This window comes from Oryctolagus cuniculus, chromosome 15 (genome assembly GCF_051225735.1).
Source record: "Oryctolagus cuniculus isolate XC-2025 breed Fujian yellow rabbit chromosome 15, ASM5122573v1, whole genome shotgun sequence".
In the NCBI taxonomy this organism is placed as follows: Eukaryota; Metazoa; Chordata; class Mammalia; order Lagomorpha; family Leporidae; genus Oryctolagus; species Oryctolagus cuniculus.
Window position 1 is genome coordinate 85,228,627 of NC_142881.1, and position 22,536 is coordinate 85,251,162.

The 22,536-nt window shown below is 53.0% G+C and overlaps 1 protein-coding gene across 15 annotated transcripts in view; it reads right to left on the reverse strand.

The window, feature by feature from the left end:
* ARHGAP22 (Rho GTPase activating protein 22) overlaps positions 1–22,536 on the reverse strand; it is a 189,838-nt gene that overhangs the window by 26,076 nt on the left and 141,226 nt on the right. For 8 of the 15 annotated variants that reach the window (XR_007916083.3, XM_051837514.3, XM_089314152.1 and 5 more), the window contains one exon: positions 1,288–1,464. The exons of 2 other annotated variants lie outside the window; for them this stretch is intronic. Coding sequence is in view for 12 of the 13 variants with exons in the window: in XM_051837514.3 (XP_051693474.1) it covers positions 1,288–1,464 (177 nt within the window). In the remaining variant the exon portion in view is untranslated. Of the gene's footprint in view, positions 1–1,287; positions 1,465–19,472; positions 19,609–22,536 lie in introns of those variants that run through there. 5 more of the 15 variants (XM_051837519.3, XM_051837522.3, XM_089314154.1 and 2 more) reach the window with 4 other exon arrangements.

Here is a 22,536-nt window from a genome sequence, read left to right on the forward strand (position 1 = left end):
GGAAGTCAAGTTTGCTGCTGTCGTCCGGGCCAGGGAAGTTGCGGCCAAGAGTGGGATGCCACCTATGGGTGCCGTGGTTAATAGGACTTGCCACATTGTAGTAACCCTTCTCTCTTGGATGCAAGGTGGCCAGGTAGCCACAGCCAGGGACAGGAGAGGACAGCTGGGCAGGTGCGGAGCAGACGAAAGAAGGGGCTCTGTCAAAGGTGAAAGGGTCTGTCCCTGCCTGGACCACGCGCTTGGGGCCCAGCCAGCCTGATGGCTTCCACTCTCACCGTTCAGCAAGGGAGCTGGTGGTCTGGCCTCTGCCCCCTGCCCCCCACCCCGCCTCGCCCCTTAGCAGAATGATCCCATCAGGCAAAGTCTGTACACGCACACCACCCTGCCAAGACGGCACACAGCTGGGGGCTGCCCCTCCTGGCTCCCGCACCTGTGTTCATCCTGTGGGCACAACCTGGCAGCTGCACCCCCATAGCTCGTCTCCTCCACTCCCACGCCAGCAGAGGGAGGCCCCATGGCCCCTGGTGCCCTGAGCGTCCTGGCTCATGTGGCCCACAGTGCACTTTTCACGGGGCAGCTCTTTGACAAGCCAAGCCAGGCCCTGCACGTGTGCTGCTGGGGGCCCTTCCTGGCACCCCACTGCCTCTAGAGGAGACTCCGAAATCCCCCACCAGGGCCTCTTGCAGCTCAGGGCCCCCCCACTCCCTCAGGCCTTCCTGATGCACCTGGGTTCCCACAGCACGCTCCTACCTCAGGACCTTTGCACCTGCCAGGCCCACAGCTGGAGCACTCTCCCCTGGGCTGCCCCCTCTATCCACACCCCTCCTCTGCCTCTCTCTGCCTCACTGCATTTCTCACCACTGCACGGCACAAGACCCGTCACCCCCATCACCCCACTCCAGCTCACCTGCCCTCCCCTCCCACAGACAGTGGAGGTAAGGGGAAGTAAAGGCACGACTTGCTGAGTTTGGGGGGCCTGGGTCAGAACCCAGCACGTGCCAGGCACCCAACGCGTGATTCTGGATCAAGGAAGCAGCCAGTCAGCGGCAACCACTGAGTTCCGGTCAGGCACAGGGAGGGGGTTTGGAGGGCAGACGGAGTCTCCATGTGGCTGCCCCGCGGCTGGGCTAGGGGAGGGAAGCAGGAGCCCCGCCCCTCCAGGCCGCAGGATGGCCGGTTTCTGAGAAGCTGATCTGACTTCCTGGCTGGGTGAGCTCCGTGCAGCCCCAGGGGGGTGGCCGGAGGGCACAGGGCCCCTGTGGGCTCAGGGGGCAGGGCCGTGATTACCTGGAGACAAGGGTGCTAGAGGGTGGGCACGCGAGCTACGGGCAGTACCTCCGCCCAGCGGGGCCCAGATGACCCGGCGGATGGCCTGCACCCAGTCCTCCATGTCCCGCTGCGAGCTGGCCATGAGCAGCAGCGCCTCGGGGTTGGCCGGCACCTTCTCCCGCTCGCCGGTGCCACCTGCAAGATAGGGAGACACAGGCTTATGTGGGGGCCCGCCCCCGACACCACCGGTGGGCGTCACTCCCCAGGCTGGAACCTCCTTCCAGCGACAGCCCTGTTCCCGGTGCTGGCTCGCAGCCGACCTCTTTCACACCCTTGGCGACCCCTCCCACTATCCTCTTTTCGCCTTTAGTCTTGCACTGTTATTTTTCCGTATCAAGATAGAAGCCGTGGAAAGCGTGCCCAGAGCAGAGTCAGACCACAAGACTCAGACGCTAGGGGGAGTTCAGAGAAGTGCAGTAGTCCCAGAGCAGCCTCACCATGTTGGGTTTTCAGTCAACTTCCTGCACCTGACGTGCACAATTCATCATCGCTACGTCCTGCCCCTACCCCCACAAAACAATGTGAGAAAGACACAGAGAGGCACCCAAATGCCTACAACAGCCTGGCCCCAGGATCCCCATCCAGGCCTCCCATGTGGGTGGCAGGGACCCAACTCCTTGCACTGGCACCTGCTGCCTCCCAGGGTGCGCCTGAGCAGGAAGCTGGGGTCAGGAGTGGAGCCGGGAGCTGAACCCAGGCGCTCCCACATGTGGGATGTGGGCAGGCTGTGTCGCATCAGGGCCTGCTCTGCCCTGCCTGACACCAGATTCTCCGTGTGTGCATTAACATCACGGCCGCTGGATATATCCAACCAGGCCAGGCCAGGGCTCAGGGCTCCAGGTCCCCACCCACAGCCGGCCCTGGAGCAGCAGCTACAGGCGGAAGGATGGAAAGGCTCAGAGCCCCCCACCCCCACCTCCGCCCCCCCCAGCTGAACTGCACTCGGCCCCTGCGGCAGCCCAGGTGCACGGAAGTCATCTCTGGGATGCCAACGAAGCTGTTTACACAGAACGTCAGGGATGCAGAAGCACAAGACCCGTCCTGAGGCACCCATACCCCACAACACGTAACTGAAGCCCCACCGCCCACACCCAACCAGGACCACCTGCCGCCGGCGCCCGCGGAGACCCCAGTTCCCAAGGGGGTGTGGGCTGGCAGTGAGGGACGGCAGCAGGACCCCGGCTACTCCGTGTTGGCTCCTGAGCCCGGGGGCAGAGACAGCAGACAGGAGGGGCTGGTGTTGGCCGGGAGCCAGGCACACACCCCGTGCTCTTCTGCGAGGGCCTCTCACGTTCACCAGCACTCGGCCACCAGACCGGGAAGCGGAGGCCCAGAGTAGGCAAGGAGACCACAGGTAAGGCGTGGTAGAACAGGATGCTCTACCCTCCCACACACACACACACTAGGGGCCCCTGCCCCCTCCCCTAGAAGTGAGACAGCCCGGTGGGCCAGGGCCACACCACTGGGGAGACAGGAGGCTGCCCCGAGGGTTGGAGCACGGGGAGGGGTGTGACGTCCTGCAGCGCCAAGGGCAAGGCCGGGACTCTGGGCAGCGGGGACAGTGGGCTGCAGACCCCGGGCCCAAAGCCTAGGGGTGGGGTGGGCGTGTGGACCTCCCAGGCCCCCGGGATACAGACAAGCCCTGACCACTTGGCTCGCACGGCCCTGGGCAGCCCCCAGCCGCTCCAGTGGCTGCGGTGGTCATTTATGGGGAGGAGGGGACACGGCTGCTACCCCCCAAGGAGCAGCTCAGCCGTGGGGACAGTGACCCTGCACAGCACCTGGGCCTTGCGGGCTGAAGCCCCCCCCCGCCCGCCCCGGGCCGGCTTTTGTACAGACGCATTTCTGGGAAAGCACCGCGGACGGCTTGGAGGAGAGCCGGGCAGCACCTGCTCCCTTGTCCCCCCTAAGCTTCCTCATCTGCATTCCTCGGCATGAAATTCCTTTTCCACCAGGTAAGTCATGTAAGCTCGAGCCACCCTGCTCAGACGCACAGAGACGCCCCCATGCCCAGGGCCCTGTCCCATGGTGCTCCGGGCCCATGCGTTTAACTTCGCACAGACTTCTGTACGTAGCCCTGCTACTCGTGTGTATTTTCGTGCAGGCATAACCTTTCAGGAGGGACCACAGATCGTTTCCCAGAGTGGCTGGGGTTCTGGGTCCCCCACATCCTCACCCATGCTTGAAGCCCGAGGTTGGAAAGACTTTTAAACCTCCAGCCGTTCTCGCGGGACTGTCGGGGTAGAACGTGCCGCATACATTTGCACTTTCCAGGTCACTCACGACATGGGGCATCTCTTCCTGCACTTAACTGCCCTCTGGGTATCTTCCCGGGATTTGCTCGAGGTTTGCACTGTGTCCCGTTTTCCATTATTGAGGGTTTCTGCATTTGAGTTCCTTCTCAGTTACCTGCTCCGTCAATGTTTCTCTCCAGCTGTGCCTTCTGTTCTTCACTCTACAAACAGTGCATCTTGCGGAGAATTTAATTTTCCAGACTCCGATGTGTCATTCCCTTGGTTGAAGCATGCTTCCGGTGTTGTGCCAAGGAAACCTGAGCTAAACCCCAGCTGGTAAACGCTTTCTCCTAGGCTTTATTTCAGAAGCTTCGTGGTTTTAGGATTTACACGTGGGCCCACGAGTTCAGGAGTCTATGTTGACAAGGGCTGAACTGAAGTTAATTCTTGTGCCCGTGGCTGCTCCACACTTTTTTTTTTTTTTTTTTTTTTTTTTTTTGACAGGCAGAGTGGATAGTGAGAGAGAGAGACAGAGAGAAAGGTCTTCCTTTTGCCGTTGGTTCACCCTCCAATGGCCGCCGCGGCCGGCGCGCTGTGGCCAGCACACCGCGCTGATCCGATGGCAGGAGCCAGGAGCCAGGTGCTTTTCCTGGTCTCCCATGGGGTGCAGGGCCCAAGCACCTGGGCCATCCTCCACTGCGCTCCCTGGCCACAGCAGAGGGCTGGCCTGGAAGAGGGGCAACCGGGACAGAATCCGGCGCCCCGACCAGGACTAGAACCTGGTGTGCCGGCGCCGCTAGGCAGAGGATTAGCCTAGTGAGCCGCGGCGCCGGCCCTCCCACACCCTTTGTTAAGTACTTTCTCTCTCGCCATGGGCTTGCTGGCGCACCTGCTAGCTGCAAAGAGAGACAGCGTGGCTTCTTCCTTTTCAACCTGAGCACCTTGCACGCCTTTTCTCCATCTCACTGCACTGACCAGGGCCTCCACTGCGATGCCGAACGGAAGTGGCGAGTGCGAACATCCTTGTCTCACTCCTGATGCTAGGGCCAAAGCATCCGTTCTTTACTGGGTCTATCTGCTGTGGGGGTTTTGGTAGATGCCCATGGTCAGGTGGAAGAAATTCCCTTCTAGTCCTAGTTTGCTGAGGGTTATTTTAATTTTTGTTGTATTTAAAAGGCAGAGAGAGAGAGAGAGAGAAAGAGATCTTCCATCTGCTGGTTCACTCCACAAATGCCCATAACTGCTGAGGCTGAGCCACATGGAAGCCAGGAGGTAGGAACTCAGTCTATGTCTCCCACATGGGTGCAAGGCCCAAGCACTTGGGCCATCTTCTACGGCTCTCCCAGGTGCCTTAGCAAGGAGCTGGATCAGAAGTGGAGCACCCAGGGCTCAAACCTGTGCTCCAACATGGGATGCCAGTGTCACAGGCCTAATCCACTGTGCCACAACATTGGCCCCTAGCAAACATTTTTTTAAAGGATTAGATGGTAAATATTTTAGGAGTTTGGGCTATATGGTCTCTGTCACAACTACTTTGATTTTTTTAAAAAGATATTTCAAAATATTTATTTACTTATTTTCATTGGATTTGAAAGACAGAGATACACACAGAGAGAGACAGAGAGAGAGACAGAGAGAGAGAGACAGAGAGAGGGAGAGAGGGAGGGAGAGAGGGAGGGAGGGAGGGAGGGAGAATGAATGAATGAATATCTTCCATCTGCTGATTCACTCCCTAAACACTGCATCAGCCAAGGCTGGGGCAGCCTACAGCCTGGTTGCCATCTGGGCCTCCCATGTGGACGGCAGGTGCTCAAGTGCTTGATCCATCATCTGTCCCTTCCAGGATGCAAGTGAGCAGAAGGCTGGATCAGAAGCAGCGAAGCCAGGACTTGAACCAGGCACTCTGCTATGGGATGCAGACATCCTACAGGGCAACAAAAGCCACTGCACCAAGAGCGTGCCCTGTCACGACAACGTTGTCTGGTCTGCAGTTACAGCATAAAAACAGCCACGGGCAGTACTCAGATGTCAGTGGGAGGGCAGGGCTGTTGGCATAATACCTTATGTAGAAGGCAGGTGGCCAGTCCAGAGGCTGTGGCTTGCCAACCTGGGTTCCTGCTGGCTTCCATGCGTGTGTATTATTCCTTTCTTTCCTCAGCTTATTTTGGGTATAATTTGGTCTTTTTCTTTACAAAAAAAAATTCTAATGGAGAGAGAGAGAAATAGAGAGCTTCCATCTACTAGTCTGCAAGCTCATATGCCCATAACAGCCAGGAGAGCTGGGCCAAGCTGAAACCAGGAGCCAGGAACTCACCCTGGGTCTCCCATGAGGGTGGCAGGGAGCCAAGCACTTGGGCCACCCCCTGCTGCCTCTCAGGGCGTGCACCAGCAGGAAGCTGGAGTGGAAGCGGAGCAGGGATTCCAGCCCAAGGACCCCAGTGTGGGATGTGGGCGTCTCAGGTGATGACTTCACCCGCTGTCCCACACGCCCATCCCTGGTTTCTCAGTGTTCAGTGCTACACAGGCGTCCAAATCTGGGTGTGTTTTCACAATATTTTACCTCAAAACACCTTCTCATTGTCCCCTGGAGCCCTGGTGTCCATATCTAAAGCATTTTCCAGAAATCTTTCTAGTACGGATTTCCAACTATGTGCGGGAAACACAGGCCGTAAGACTTGATCCTTTCAAATGTGCTAAAACTTGGTGTGGGCCCAAACACCTCTGCATTGAGAACTACTCTGCCGTGGTCGGGCAGGGTCTTCTAGAAACGTGAATTAGGTCCGCTTGGCTGACAAATTTGAACAAATCTTCAATATCCTTACTGGTTCCGTGACTACTTGTTCTATCAATGATTGAGACAGGGTTATGAAAACCCGCAACGATAATTCAGACTTGTCTACTTCTCCTTGCCCTCCGATCGTCTCTGCTCCCCGTTATCTGAGGGTCTGGGTGTCAGGAGTGCAAATACTGAAGACTCATATTCTCTCGGTGACCCTTTTCATTACGAAATGACCCTCTCTAGGCTGTGAAATCCGACGGGCAACCACTCTGCTTTCTGCTCACTCATGTCAGGAGGGTGTGTCTTTTACCACCCTCCTAACTCTGTATTTCACATGCATTCCTTGTCGGGCACACAGCGGGTCTTGTCTTCTGTGCAATCTGACAAGCTTCTGTGTGTGTGTGTGTGTGTGCGCGCACACACACACATGCGCACCTCCTCTCTCCATGATGTAGTGACTGCTTTAGCATCTACAGTATCCGTCTTTAACTTCTCACAATCCACTATAGCTGACGTTACACCCTTTCGTGCTCAGCATAAAGACCTCTGAAGAGTATATACTTCCCTTTCCTGTTTCCTGGCCTCTCGTGCTGTGGTTGTGATACATTTTACTGTTACACGCTGCTATCCATCTCAAAAGAGGTAGTCATTGTTTTAAGTTAAATGGATACTATCTCGGGGAAAGACTTAAATGGTAAGAAAGCGCCATGCGGTTGCCCCGCAGTCGCTGGTCCCAATTCCTGTGCGGCCTTGTTTTACTGTGGTCTTGCTCTGCTTCTGCTTGAAGGTCTTCCTCAAACATGTCTCGTGGCAGGCGATGGTTGGTGAATTCTTTGGGCGTGTGCGTGACTTCGTCTTCCTTTCTGAACGGTATTCTCACAGGATAAGTTCTTCCAGGGTGAAAATGCTTCTCTCTCTCACTGCTGCTCCATTGTCTTCCCACTCTCATTGTTTCTCATGAGAAATCTGCGAACATCTTCGCTTGTGGAGGGGACATGTCTGTGTCTTTTTTTTTTTTTTTTTTCAGTCTCCTTTGTTCCTGGTGCGTTGATGATGATGTTCTCAGTGAAGTTCTTCATGTTTCCCGCACTTGGGACTCACTGAACTTTGTAGATTTAGAGTTAGCAGTTTTCACAAAATTCGGAACACATTTGGCCATTATGTCTTCAACCATCTCTTCTTCCCCCTCTTCGGGATTCTGATTACTTGTCTTTTACGCAATATGAAGGTCGCCCACAACTTACAGATGCTCTGCTAACTTTCTGTCAAGTTCTCTTTTCTCTGTTTCATTTTTGGATGGGAGAATCCTGGACCCCTAACAACACCCACATCCTGGTCCCCAGAACCTGTGAAGAGGTTGCAGATGGAACCCAAGTTGTGCATCAGCTGGTCTTGGGATGACCCAGGAGGGGCTCAATGGCGTCACAAAGGTCTTTAAAAGCAGGAGAGGCAAGCAAATGAGGACAGCCCAGGAGGAACGTGACAAGAGAAGGGGAGACGATGCAGGAGAACTTGACCTGTCATTGATGCGTCTGAGGGAAGGGGCCAGGAGCTGGAAAGTTCAGGAGCACAGACAGGAACTCGGCTCCACTGACACTGTTATGCAACACCAGTGGGACTTGTGGCTGACTTCTGCCCAACAGAACCAGAGGATAGATTTGTGTTGTTGAAGCCCTTGGATTTATGGTACCCAGTCACAGCACCGACAGAGAACTAATGCAGACCGTGTCTACTGTCTCCAAGCTCCCTAACTTTCCATCCTTGTTAATCCAACATTAACCCCATCCGGTGTGTTTATCATCTCATACATTGTAGGCTTGATCTCTAGGAATCTGATGTGGGTCTTTAAAAAAAAATGTATGCCTTTCATTGTCTTTTGGAACATATGGAACACATTTAAAAATTCTTTTAATGTTTTTGCTAATTTTATAATCTGTGTCATGTCTGGGTTGGTTTCAATTGATTTTTCCCCATCATCATGGATTATATTTGCTGCTTCTTTGCATTCTTAGTATTGTTGATGAAGTGTCAGTCATTGTGATTTTAAATGGTTGGGTGCTGGATGCTCTCTGTATACCTATAAAGATTCTTTAGACCTTTCCTGGGATGAAGTTAGGTTCCTGGCAACTGTTTGCTGCTTAGAGGTTTTGCTCTTAAGACCTATTGGGGGGTGGGGGGAAGGAGTCAGTGTTGTGGCACAGTGGGTTAGGCCTCTGCCTGTAACACTGGAATCTCAATTGAGAGCCAGTTCAAGTCCCAGCTGCTCCACTTCTGAGCCAGCTTCCCGCTCACGTGCCTGGGAAAGCAGCAGAAGAGGGCCTGACTGCTTGGGCCCCAGCTACCTTGTGGGAGACCTGGATGGAGCCCCTGGCTCCTGTCTTTGGCCTGGCCCAATCTTAGTTGTTGCAGCCACTTGGGGCAGGAGCCAGAGGATGGTGATCTCCCTCTATGTAACTCTCAAAAATGAGACCTGTTGGCCAGCACTGCAGCTCACTAGGCTAATCCTCCGCCTAGCGGCGCCGGCACACAGGGTTCCAGTCCCAGTCAAGGCACCGGATTCTGTCCCGGTTGCTCCTCTTCCAGGCCAGCTCTCTGCTGTGGCCAGGGAGTACAGTGGAGGATGGCCCAAGTGCTTGGGCCCTGCACTCCTGGGAGACCAGGAGAAGCACCTGGCTCCTGCCATCGGATCAGCACAGTGCGCCAGCCTCAGCACACCAGCTGCGGCGGCCATTGGAGGGTGAACCAACGGCAAAGGAAGACCTTTCTCTCTGTCTCTCTTTCTGTCCACTCTGCCTGTCAAAAAAAAAAAAAAAAAAGAGAGAGAGAGAGAGACCTGTTACGTAGACCCAGAGCCTCAGCATGGAGCTCATGATTCATGTCTGTGCTCCTACCCTGTGACCCGTGAGTAGGGAACTTTCCGGTCTGGCAGCTAGGACCAGGTGCTACTCCCTGAGCTGCGTCAAGACGAACGCCGCTGCCTCAATTCCTCCCTGGTGGTTCTCTGGCCTTGTGCAGTGGTGTCTCATGCACGTGGCAATGGGGACGCGGCTGACTTCTCAAAGGAGCTTCCTCTCCCTGCAGCTCTTTGGTCTTTGCCATGCCAGCCTGGGAGCTCTATGCGTTGGTCTCCCTGGACTCCCAGCTCTGTTGCCTCAGCTGGTGGAGTCCGTGGGCTCCAGCTGGGCATCCCCTTCCTGCAGCCCAGCCTGAAAACGTCCCCCGGGCAGGGCTCTCCTCGTTTGGTTCCCAGCTCTCGGGGGTCACCACGTTTCCCTACCTGACGCCCAGCAGCCTGACAGCACTGTGTTACATGCTTTGCCCTCTTTCTTTGTATTTCGGTTGTTTCAGGACAGAAGGTGAACTATGCCCTATGGCTTCATCTTCTCCAGAAGTGAACGCCCCACGGCCACATTTGAGGACCCGCTATATGTGAATTGCTGTGCAAGGCACACAACAAGCCGTCACTGTTAGTCCTCACCGGCACCCTAGGAGGGATCACCACTGGCCCATTTTACAGATGAGGAAACTGAGACTCGGGGAAGGTAAGCACTCACTCAGGCCCAAGCTTGCTCACCCATAAACTCACTCTCCTTCCTCAACCAAAAACATCCTCGAAGGCAATGGAGGGGAACGCTAGGAAGATGAAGTAGGTTGGGCCCAGCATCCCTATTGGTGGTGGTTCAAGTTCCGGCTGCTCCACTTCCGATCCAGCTCCCTGCTAATGCACCTGGGAAAGCAATGGAGGATGGCTCAAGTGTCTGGGCCCCTGCACCCAAAACCCAAGACCGGGAAGAACCTCCTGGCTCCTGGCTTTAGACTAGCCTAGCTCCAGCCGTTGCAGCCATTTGTGGAGTGAACCAGCAGATGGAAACACTCTCTCTCTCTCTCTCTAACATTGCCTTTCAGATAAATGAAATAAATTTTAAGAAGATGAACTGGATCATTAAAACAAACGTTGGGATTTTCTAAAACATTCAATTGCTTATGTCCATCTTTTTCTCTATTAGAGAAGGTTAGGATTAGCTTTAGTTAAAGGAAAAAATACATCAGCGAGAATTCTTCATGAAAGATGAGAGTCTGTTGTTATTAGTCCTGTTATTTTTCTTTTCTGTTAAAGATTTATTTCTTTATTTGAAAAGCAGAGAGAGAGAGAGGCAGAGAGAGGTCTTCCATCTGCTGGTTCACTCTACGTTTGCAGCGGGGCCAGGCCAAAGCCAGGAGCCCAGAGCTGCAACTGAGTCTCTTCTTAAACAGCCCTCGGCCCCATGACGTGCGACACAGCAACTCACTGCTGACCAGAGCCACGTGCACGGACAAGACGAGGGCAGCTGCCTTCCCCAGAGGATGGACTGGGGTTACTCCCTTAGCACAGCACCTGGGAGTTCCCAGGCACCCTCCAAGTGGTCCCCGTTACCATTACACTCCAGTAAATATGACACAGGGCAAGCTCTCCCTGTCCCAGCCCCACGACGTTCATGGGAGGGCAGGAGGCTGCCTTGCACACAGTAGGAGGCCGAGCAGTGTCCCTGGCATCTACCTGCTAGGTGCCAGGAGCAACCTCTGCCTTCCTCCCAGGTTATGACAACCAGAGACGTCTCCACTCGTTGCCAAATGGCCCTTGGTAGGGGCAGGGCAGGGACTGCTCCTTGTTGCAAAGCACCAGTAAGGAGCGAGCAGGTCTGTACGTCTAAGTGATTTCTACAATTCTCCACGTGTGAGACATCCCACAGCACAGCGCAGCCATTGCCAAAACCTAATCCCTACTTCTCTCTCAGACTGGTTCCCTCCCTCCTGCATTCCCATCTCAGCACCAGGCAACCAATGCCCAAGGCAGAGAGGGCTGGGGGTCACCCGGGCTCCCGCTGCCCCCTGCCCGTGCACTGACCTGCAGTCTGCAGCCCCACCTGGGGGCTCGTCCTCTCTCAGGGTTTAAAGGCTCCTTCCAAAGCACTGCTCCCCAGAGCTCCAGAGCCACCCACACTCTCCCTCTCGGACAAGAGCGAACTCATGTGGAAATCTGACACACGCGTGGTCAGCTTCCACTCTCTCCAGCGCATATCCACTCCTACCAGCGAATCCTCCAGCTCCTCCTTCGAGACACACTCAACACCAGGTCACCCGCACTGTTCCACCCTATCCGGTCCTGGCATGACCTGTGGGTTCCTTCTCCACCCCCACGGGTCTCAACAGGGCAGAGACAGTGACACCAGCTCACCCCCCGACCCCACAGCACCTTCCGGGTACCCCTGCCCTCTCCTGCTGCGACTTCACCTCTCACTGGGCTCCCCCGCGCTGTCATTCTGGGTGTCTGCACCTGCTGCTCCCCCGGCTGTGGCTGGAACAAAGATGCTCTCCAGGGTGTCGGCGCCACTTGCTCCCTCACTGCCTCAGGTCTTCCCTTGAGGGTCACTTTCCTGGCAAATCTTTCCTAACCACGCTAGGTAAATGCCGCCACACGTGTCACCCGCCACACCTCCTCCCACGGTGAGTCTGTCAGTACTATACGTGTTCACGCGGATTCCGATCGTTTTAAGCCAACCCCCTCTTTGTCTGTTTTGGGGGTCTCTGCAGCACAGCAGGCAGCGCCTGGCACAAGAACGGCCCACACAGAGGCTGGGGCAGACACAAGACATGACCCCTAACAAGACCAGGCATGGAACGCGGTGCCTGACACACACGCAGCGCCACTACGAGGCGACATGGTGGCAGTGAACACTCAAAGGGCCTGGAGGGCAGCGGTGCCACTGTCCCCACTGCAAAGGACAGGAGACGGGGACCCAGCAGCGCTCAGAGTCACACGCAAGGTGCAGCTGGAACCAGGTGCTCAGGCAGGTGGCTCCCACCCCGACTCCACGCTGCGCCCACAGCATCGGCTTACGGCTTGTTCCAGGCGCCAACCCCGAGGGGAGCAGAGGAGTGAGCCGAGAGCTCAGCCCAGCAGTGCTGGCTCCAGATTAAGGACTTAAACCCCTCTCTCCACCCATCAAAGGGCTCCCGGGAAGGAGGGGCAGCTCCAAAGTGCACCAGACCCTGGAAGGGGGCCCGGGACACACTGGCTTTCAGCTTTTCTATATGAAAATTGCTTTTTAAAAAAAAGAGAGCAAATAGGGCATACAGGAGCACTTTTGAAAGCCATGCAACCTGTTCCATGTCTTTTAGGTGACAAAGCTGTCATCTTGGTGGAATTAATCAAATTATACTTCTGACCTAGTCCTTTTCTACTGAAGTTCATAGAAAAGGTTAAAGAAAAGCACTGTTTGGGGCCAGCATTGTGGCATAGCAGGTAAAGCCACCACCTGCACTGCCGGCATCCCATATGGGCACTGGTTCAAGTCCCGACTGCTCCACTTCCCATCCAGTTCTCTGCTATGGCCTGGGAAAGCAGTGGAAGATGGCCCAAGTTCTTGTGCCCCTGCCATGCACATGGGAGACCCGGAAGAAGCTCCTGGCTTTGGCCTGGCCCAGTCCTAGCTGCTGTGACCATTTAGAGAGTGAACCAGTGGATGGAAGACTTCCTCTCTCTCTCTCTGTCTCTAACTCTGCCTTTCAAATAAATAAAGTTTTTTTTTTTTTTTTTTTAAGCGCACCATTTAAAAGTGATAGCATACAAGCACTATGGATAACAGTACGGAGGTCCCTCAAGATATTAAAAACAGAACTGTCCTACGATGCAGCAATCCCACTCCCGAGAACACACCCAGAGGGCCTGAAATCGCTCTGTCGAGCAGACATCTGCCCTCCCGTGCTCACCACAGCACCATGACAGGAGCCGACATACAGAACCAACCTCGGTGTCCACCCACAGATGAAAAGACAAAGAGAATATGGATACCCGTGATGGGTTACTGCCCAGCCACAAAACCAAAGGGGAAAACCTGATCACAAGCGACAACACGGATGAACGTGGAGGACGCGGTATTCAGGGAAATAAGCCAGGCACACAGAGACGAGCACCGCATGACCTCGCTCATGTGTGCAAGCTAAAAATGTCAAACACTGAAGTAGAGACAGAGCCTGCAGTGGTGAGGGGCACTGGGGTTGGAGCGGTGTTGGTTAAAGGATATGTAGGGGCCGGCGCCACGGCTCACTAGGCTAATCCTCCGCCTGCGGCGCCGGCACACCGGGTTCTAGTCCCGGTCGGGGCGCCGGATTCTGTCCCGGTTGCCCCTCTTCCAGGCCAGCTCTCTGCTGTAGCCCGGGAGTGCAGTAGAGGATGGACCAAGTGCTTGGGCCCTGCACCCCATGGGAGACCAGGAGAAGCACCTGCCATCGGATCAGCGCGGTGTGCCGGCCGCGGTGGCCATTGGAGGGTGAACCAACGGCAAAAAGGAAGACCTTTCTCTCTCTCTCACTGTCCACTCTGCCTGTCAAAAATAAAAAATATTAAAAAAATAAAGGATATGTAGGGGCTGACACTGAGGCATAGTGGGTAAAGCCGCCGCCTGCAGTGCCAGCATCTCATATGGGCGCAGGATCGAGTTTCAGCTGCTCCACTTCTGATCCAGCTCTGTGCTACGGCATGGGAAGGCAGTGGATGATGGCCCAAGTCCTTGGGCCCCTGGACCTGCGTGGGAGACCTGGAAGAAGCTCCTGGCTCCAGATCGGCACAGCTCCGGCCATTGCGGCCATTTGGGGAATGAACCCACAGATAGAAGACCTCTCCCCACCTGTCCTTCTCTCTCTGTGTAACTCTGACTTTCAAATCTTTTTGCTTTTAAAATAAAGGATATGCAGTTACCGTTGGCTAGGAGGAATGTTTTCTTTGAAGGCTTTCTTCAGAAGGGAGGCAGGGAAGGAGGGAAGGAGGGAAGGAGGGAAGGAGGGAAGGAGGGAGGGAGGGAGGGAGGGAGGGAGGGAGGGAGGGAGGGAGAATATCTTCCATCGGCTGGTTCACTCCCCAAATGCCCAAAACAGCAAGGGTGTCACTTGGGTGGCAGGGACCCAAATACTCAGACGGTCATCTGCTGTCTTCCCAGGTGTATTAGCACAAAGCGGGACAGGAAGCAGAGTAGGTGGGACCGGAACTGGCATTCCCATACGGGATGTGGGCACCCAAGAGGCAGCTCAGCCAGCCACACCGCGGTGCCTGTCCCAAGGAGGACATGTCCAGAATTGGCCTGTTGTGTGGAGACAGGAAGTGGGAGGGTGACTGCTGGGGGCAGGGGGCAGTGGAAAAGGCCTCCCGATGGAAGGTGTTCCTGGGATGACAGTGTCTGGGCACTGACCGTGGCGACGGCTGCACCACTCTGATTGTACCAACAACTACTGGACTGGACACCGTGAATCTGAGAACAGTACGACCTGTGAATTATATTTTAGCTAAGCCATTTAAAAAGTAAATCTAGGGGCCAATGCTGTGGCATAGCGGGTATAGCTACCGCCTGCAGTGCCTGCATCCCATATGGGCACCAGTTTAAGTCCCGGCTGCTCTACTTCTGATCCAGCTCTCTGCTGTGGCCTGGGAAGGCAGCGGAAGATGGCCCAGGTGCTTGGGACCCTGCACCCATGTGGGAGACCTGGAGGAAGCTTTGGATTGGCCCATCTCCAGCCATTGTGTCCAAATGTATAAACCAGTGGATAGAAGACCTCTCTATCTCTCTGTCTATGCCTCTCTGTAACTCTGACTTTCAAATAAAGAAATCTGTAAAAAAAAAAAAAAAAAAAAGTTAAAAAATCTCACCAACAAAGATGCATGCAGACTGAAAGTGAAAGGATAAAGAAGTTCCATGCCACCAGAAACCATAAAAGAACTGGGGTAGCCACCCTAATATCAGATAAAATAGATTTTTAACACAAAAACTGTTAAAAGAGACAAAGAAAGGCACTATGTAATCATTCAGGGATCCATTCAACAGGAAGATGTGACTTTTTTTAAGATTTTATTCATTTAAGAGGTAGAGTTAAAGAGTGAGAGAGCGAAAGAGAGAGAATCTTTCATCAGCTACTTCACTCCCCAAATGGCCACAACAGCCAGAGCTGGGCCAATCTGAAGCCAGTAGCCAGGAGCTTCTTCCATGTCTTCCATATGGGTACAGGGGCTTGAGCACTTGGGCCATCCTCCACTGCTTTCCCAGGCCAAAACAGAGAGCTGGATCAGAAGAGAAGCAGCCAGGACTAGAACTGGTGTCCATATGGGATGCCGGTGCCAGAGGCAGAGGATTAACCTGTGCCACAATGCTGGCCCCAAGATGTGACTATTATAAATGAATATGCACCTAATTACAGGGCGCCTGGCTATTTAAAATAAATGTTAATGGATTGATAAGGAGACTTAGACTCTAATACAATAGTAATGAGGGATTTCAATACCCCACTTGCAGCAATGGACAGAACAACCAGAGAGAAAATCAGCACAGAAACAGCAGATTTAATCGACACTACAGAGCAAATGGACCTAACGATATCTACAGAACGTTTCATCCTACAGGTGCAGAATACACATTCTTCTCAGCAGTGCATGGAGCTTTCTCTGGGGTTGACCACATGCTAGGCCATAAAGCAAGTCTCAGCAAATTCAGAAGAATCAAGATCATGCAGCTTCTGAACACAGTGGAATGAAGCTGGAAACTCGGGAATCCCTAGAGCATATGCAAACACATGGAGACTGAACAACATGCTCCTGAATGAACAGTGGGCCACAGAGGAAATCAAAAGATGTATCAAAAATTTCTGGAAACAAATGAAGATGACAACACAACATACCAAAACTTATGGGATACAGCAAAAGCAGTGTTAAGAGGAAAGTTTATACCAATTGGTGCCTACATCAAAAAAATCAGAAATGCACCAAATAAAGAGCTATCAATGCATCTCAAGGAAGTAGAAAAACAGCAGCAAACCAAACCCAAAACTAGGAGAAAAAGAGTTAAAATTAGAGAATAAACAAAATTGAAACCAAAAAAATACAAAAGATCAACAAAATGAAAAGTTTTTTTGAAAAATTAACAAAATTGACACACCACTGGCCCAACTAAAAAAAAAAAAAAAAAAAGACTCAAATCAATAAAATTAGAGATGGAAAATAAAATGTAATAACAGACACCAGAGAAATAAAAATAATCATCATTAATTACTTCAAAGAGCTGTATGTCAATAAACCAGGAAATCTAGAAGAAATTGATAGATTCCTGGACAAATACAACCTACCTAAATTGAGTGATGAAGATATAGAAAACCTAAACAGACCCATAACCAAGACAGAAATTCAATCAGTAATAAAGATCCTCCTAATAAAGAAAAGCCCAGGGCTGAATGGATTCACTGCTGAATTCTACCAGACATTGAAGGAAGAATTAACTCTAACTTTTCTCGAGGTATAAGCTATTCAAAATAATCGAAAAGGAAGGAATCTTCCCAAACTCCTTCTATCAAGCCAGCATCACCTTAATTCATAAACCTGACAAAGATACAACAGAGAAAGAGAACTATAGACCAATTCCCCTGATGAACATAGATGCAAAAATCCTCAACAAATACTAGCCAATCAAATCCAACATCACATCAAAAAGATCATTTACCTGGACCAAGTGGAATTTATCCCTAGTATTCAAGGATAGTTCAACATTCACAAATCAATCAATGTGATACATCACATTAACAAATTAAAGAACAAAAACCATATGATTATCTCAATAGATGCAGAGAAAGCATCTGATAAAATACAACACCTTTTCATGATGAAAACTTTAAGCAAATTGAGTATAGAAGGGACTTTTCTCAACACAATAAAGGCAATTTATGACCAACCCACAGCCAGTGACCTTTTGAAAGGGGAAAAGTTAGAAGCATTCCCACTGAGATCTGGTACCAGACAGGGATGCCCACTCTCACCACTGCTATTCAATATAGTCCTGGAAGTTTTAACCAGAGCCATTAGGAAAGAAAAAGAAATTAAGGGATACAAATTGGGAAGGGGGAAGTCAAACTATTTCCATTTGCAGATGTCATGATATATAGGGGAGCCAAAAGACTCCACTAAGAGACTACTGGTACTCATAGAAGAATTTTGGTAAAGTGGCAGGATATAAAATCAACAGCCTTTGTATACACAGGCAATGTCACGGCTGAGAAAGAACTTCTAAGACCAATCCCATTCACAACAGCTACAAAAACAATCAAATACCTTGAAATAAATTTGACCAAGGACGTCAGAGATCTCCATGATGAGAATTATAAAACAGTAAAGAAAGAAACAGAAGAAGACACACACAAAAAAAATGAAAAAAATCTTCCATGTTCATGGATTGGAAGAATCAGTATCATCAAAATATCCATACTTCCAAAAGCAATTCACAGATTCAATGTAATACCAAGGAAATTCTTCTCAGATATAGAAGACACAGGAGACCTGGAACAGCTAAAGCAATTTTGTACAACACAAACAAAGCTGGAGGCATCACAATACGAGATTTCAAGACATACTACAAGGCAGTTATACTCAAAACTGCCTGGTACTGGCACAAAAACAGATGGGTAGACCAATGGAACAGAATAGAAACGCCAGAAATCAACCCACGCACCTACAACCAACTTATCATTGACAAAGGAGCTAAAATCCATCCCTGGAGCACGGACAGGCTCTTCAGCCACTAGGACGGACAGCATGGAGATCTCAGAAATCTGAACGTAGACCTACCATATGACCCAGCCATCCCACTCCTGGGAGTTCACCCAAGGGAAATGGAATCCGCATATCAAAGAGTGATCTGTACCTCCATGTTTACTGCAGCTCAATTCACAATAGCAAAGACATGGAATCAACCCAAATGCCCACCACCTGAAGACTGGATAATTTATAGGATACGTACACCATAGAATACTACACAGCAGTAAAAAAAATGAAATCTGTCATTTGCAACAAGATGGATGAAACTAGACAACATCATACTTAGTGAAGTAAGCTAGTCCCAGAGGGACAAATACCATATGTTCTCTCTGACCTGTGATAACTCACAGAGCACCCACAGGCAATCTACAGAGGCGAAATTAACACTTCAGATGCAGTGACTTTGAACAGCCCTTGTCTCAACTGTTGAGGAACAGGTTTTTTTTTTTTTTTCATACAATTTGTGGAACTTTACTTAGTATAGAGTTAATTATAAATGTATAATATATAAATTTAATTGAAATCGATCTTAGAAAAAATAAGAGTGGGAATAGGGGAGGGAGGAGGAGGAGGGGTGGGAGGGCGTACAGTGGGAAGAATCACTATATTCCTAAAGTTGTATCTATGAAAAAAAGAAAAGAAAAGGAATTTAAAATTTAGGTTAGACAGCTTTCCCACGTGCCAGCGGCTGACCTGGAACTCGGCCCAGCCCTGCTGATGCCACAGCCCAGGACATGACTGCCTTCCAAATGGCCAAAGCTGCAGAATAACCTATCTACCTGTGAAACATACATAACGCAGCAGCAGCGACAATGTGTCCTTGCACAGGGCCCGCTGCCATGCCCCTAGCTGCCCAGGGAGCAGCGGCCCAGCCCGGGCTCAGCTGCTAAAGGACCCAGGCCTGAGGCCCAGGTGCTGCGGACACAGCCACTTAGGACGGCACAGGCTGAAGGACATACAACGCGAGCCACATGGACAGCTTTAAACAGTTTTTGGTGCCTGCCTTTAAAACGAAACAGGTGTATCTATTTTTAATAATGTATCCCAATAGATCCAAACCACAACCATTAATTTCAACACGCTGTACTAATGAACAGTTATTGAGATATTTCAAACATTTCCGTGCCAAATCTCTTTGGCATGATTCTGCCGGCTCAGCCACACATCCTGCGCTCACAGTCCCAAGGGTCTGGCGGCTACATTATCCGACAGCTTTTAAGTGGCATAGACTGGGGAAGGATGTTTATTCTGCTTACCGTATCCCCAAGAGACAGGCCAGACCTGGCACCGACAGAGCTCCAGAGCCAGCTTCCAGCCCTGGGCCATGAGCCAGTGAGGGAGCGGCAGGGGGAGCGGGGACCCGATCCGGTCACGGCAGGTGACCCAGCGCAGTGCCTCCCCATCGTCTTCCTTCATTTTCTTTTCTAGCTTGGAGCCAGCACACACCACCAACCCTCCAAGGGTTACTCTGGTCTCCTGCCCTGGTTTCCCCACCGCCTGCCTGTGGCTCTGGCTGCCCACTCACCCCTGGGCACATGCTTGCTCCTCTTCAGATACCTGGCAGGGCAGAAGGGCATGGTGCAGGGACCGCTCAGTGAGGCTGGGCTCAGCGGCGCTCTGGGCGGAGGTGCGGCTGCCTGTGGGCTATGCCTGGGTGGCCGGGTCTGCCCTGGGGAACTTCTGCTTTTCTCAGCGCCCAAGGTTGGGACTGCCCCAGGGCGGGGCGGGGACCTAGTGGAATGCCCCCCCCCCCAACCCAGGACACTCCAGCTAGCAGGGGAGGGGACAGCCTGCAAATCATCATGCACCCTGCAGCTGAGGGCACATTGCCCTTGCTGCATTCTCCAGTCCACATGAGGCAGGTTCCAGTCCCGGCCGCTCCACTTCTGATCCAGCTCCCTGCTGATGCGCCTAGGAAAGCTGCCGAGGATGGCCCGAGTGCCTGGGCCCCTGCCCCAACGTGGGAGGCCCAGATGGGTTCTAGGCTCCTCACTTCAACCTGGCCCAGCCCCAGCCGTTATGGCCATATGGGGAGTGAACCAGCAGATGGAAGCAAGCTCTAGCGCGGGGACTCTCCTCCTCCTCCTCCCTTCTGCAATGCTTCCTTTCAAATAAATAAAATAAATCTTGAAAAAAAAAAAGCAAAAAAAAGCCCTATATTCATTTATTTGAAAGGCAGAGAGAGAAAGAGCTCCCATCCACTGACTTTCTCCCCAGGTGCCGGGGGTCGAAGGCAGGAGCCAGAACGCAAGCACTGGAATCGCCACTGCTGTTTCCAGGGTCTGCGCTACAGGAGGCCGGAGGCGGGAGCCACGGGATGCGGGCGTCTTCACTGGCATCCGCGCCACGAGGCCGAATCCCGGCCCCCACAACTGGGATGTGAACTTAGCTGTTCTGGGTTCCTTCTGTGAAATCGGCTGCTTTCCTCTCCACTGGGACAAAGGGGCAGGAGTTGGCTCCCTGGCCCCACCTGGCCTCCTCACCTCAGCGGGGACTTGGTGTCAGGAGGCCACATACCCTGGCACAGCTCCGCAGGGCAGGGGCAGGCAGAGAGCACCAGGCTCTGGGTAGCGAGTACACGACAAGAAGTTCTGCCTGGGTGGATGGCACCTGCCTATCTCCCTCATTGGTCCATCCATCCACCCACCCACCCACCCACCCATCTATCCATCCATCCACGTGTCTATCCACCCATCCCTTCAAAAGGAAAAGCAGCCAGCTAACAGCAAGGCATATCTGTTTAACTCTTCAAGGGCCACTGTTCACGGAATAAAGCCCTACCCCGGGCCAGTGAGGCTGTACCTGTAGGTCCCTTGAGGTCCTGTCCTCTGCATCTCTCCCTGTCCCACCCAGCACCTCTGCACTCTCGGGGGATCCCAATATGGTTCTCCAGCTGTCTGAGTGGACACCTCCAGCTTCCTCCAAACTCCACCCACCTTCGGGCCTCAGCTCGGATGTCAGTTCCCAAAACCTCACCTGTGTGACAACCGCTGTCAGGGACCTGCCCCCGCCCGCCCGAGTATCCCCACGCTGCATTCTCCGTAAAGCCTATCCCAGGAAAGCAGCTTGCTTGTCCAATCACATCTCACAAAAGCCGACTCTGCCTCCTTGGGCGTCCGTGGTCTCTCAGGGACTGGTCCCATGCCAGGAAGAGGCTGGGAGCCAGTGAGCAGCAGGGATCACGCCAGGGCCCTAAACGGCCCTGTGGACTGACAGCCAATCTCTGTCAACGGAAGTGCCCAACTCTGCGCTTTATTTACTCGACAGGCAGAGACATGGAGATGGAGAGGTCTCCATCCGCTGAGGCTGGGGACAGAGCTGGGAGAGGGGAACTCAGCCCAGGCCTCTCACACAGGTGGGAGGGACCCAACTATTTGCACCATCACCACTGCCTCCCAGTTTCTGCATTGGCAGGAAGCCGGCATGAGGAGCCAGAGCTGGATATCAAACCCAGGCACTCCAACAGGGGGTGTGGGCAACCCGACCAGCAGCTTAACTACAAGGCCAACACCTGCTCCTTAGATACCCAACGCTGAGCGCTTCCCATATGCTGGCCGCCATGCTAAGGCCTTTGCCTATTTTAGCTCAATATGCTGGTACAACGATGATATCCATTTTACAGATGAGCAAAGAGAGGCCGCATAATCTCTGATGCCACATGAAATTACTCGCCAACAGTTGAGGACCGAGGATCTGCAACCCCCTGGCTGCAGGAGTGGTGCTCCCGGCTCGGCGCCTGTGGTTGGCAGCCTCTGAGGTGGCCCCAGTGGCCCCGCCCCTTGGTGCTCACACTCTGGTATCACCGTCACTCTGGACCGTGAGCTGGATCTAAGAACTCGTTTTTAGTGAGTGGACTTCGGCCAAAAGTGACAGCACGTCACTCAGGGTGGGTTACAAAGACGCTGTGGCTTCCACCCTACAGCCCCTCTCTTGCTGTCTCACTGGCTCTGGGGGAAGTCACAGCATCGCTATGAGCTGCCCCACACGGAGTCCCACGTAGCAAGGAACCCAGAGACACCCACGGTCGACAGCCAGCTAAGGGCTATGCCACTCGGTTCCACAGGCCCCGTGGAACTGCCCCGCACACAGAGCCACACGGCTGAGCTCCACGCCCATCTGCCCTTGGTGGAGCCCGAGACCACGATCTTGGCCAACACCTGCAGCAACCTGAGAGACCCTGAGGCGCAACCTCGGGTCAGGCCCCGATGCCTGGGCCACAGCACTAAGTTCCCACATTGTGGGGCAATCCGTTCTGCAGGAAGACATGAGGGAGCCCACCCAAGCACAGCCCTCCTTCCCTGTGTGCCCGCGAACTTAGGCGACAGGCAGGTGGCTGCACCTGCCAGCTCCGAGCCAGAGCAGTGCACACACCGTGGCCTCGTGTCTCATGAGATCGGTGCTCTGAACCTCGTCTTACAGGGAGAGAAATGTGGCTTCAGGGACACCTTTGCCCACAGTCAGGTGCTCCCTGTGCAGGTCACCGTCTCTGCCCGAGCTTCTGGGACCTGACCGCTGTCCCCATGGTCTCACAGGTACCCTACCCGCCTTCCTGGTATCTGGCAGGATCTTTGCAAGAAGACACCCACGGA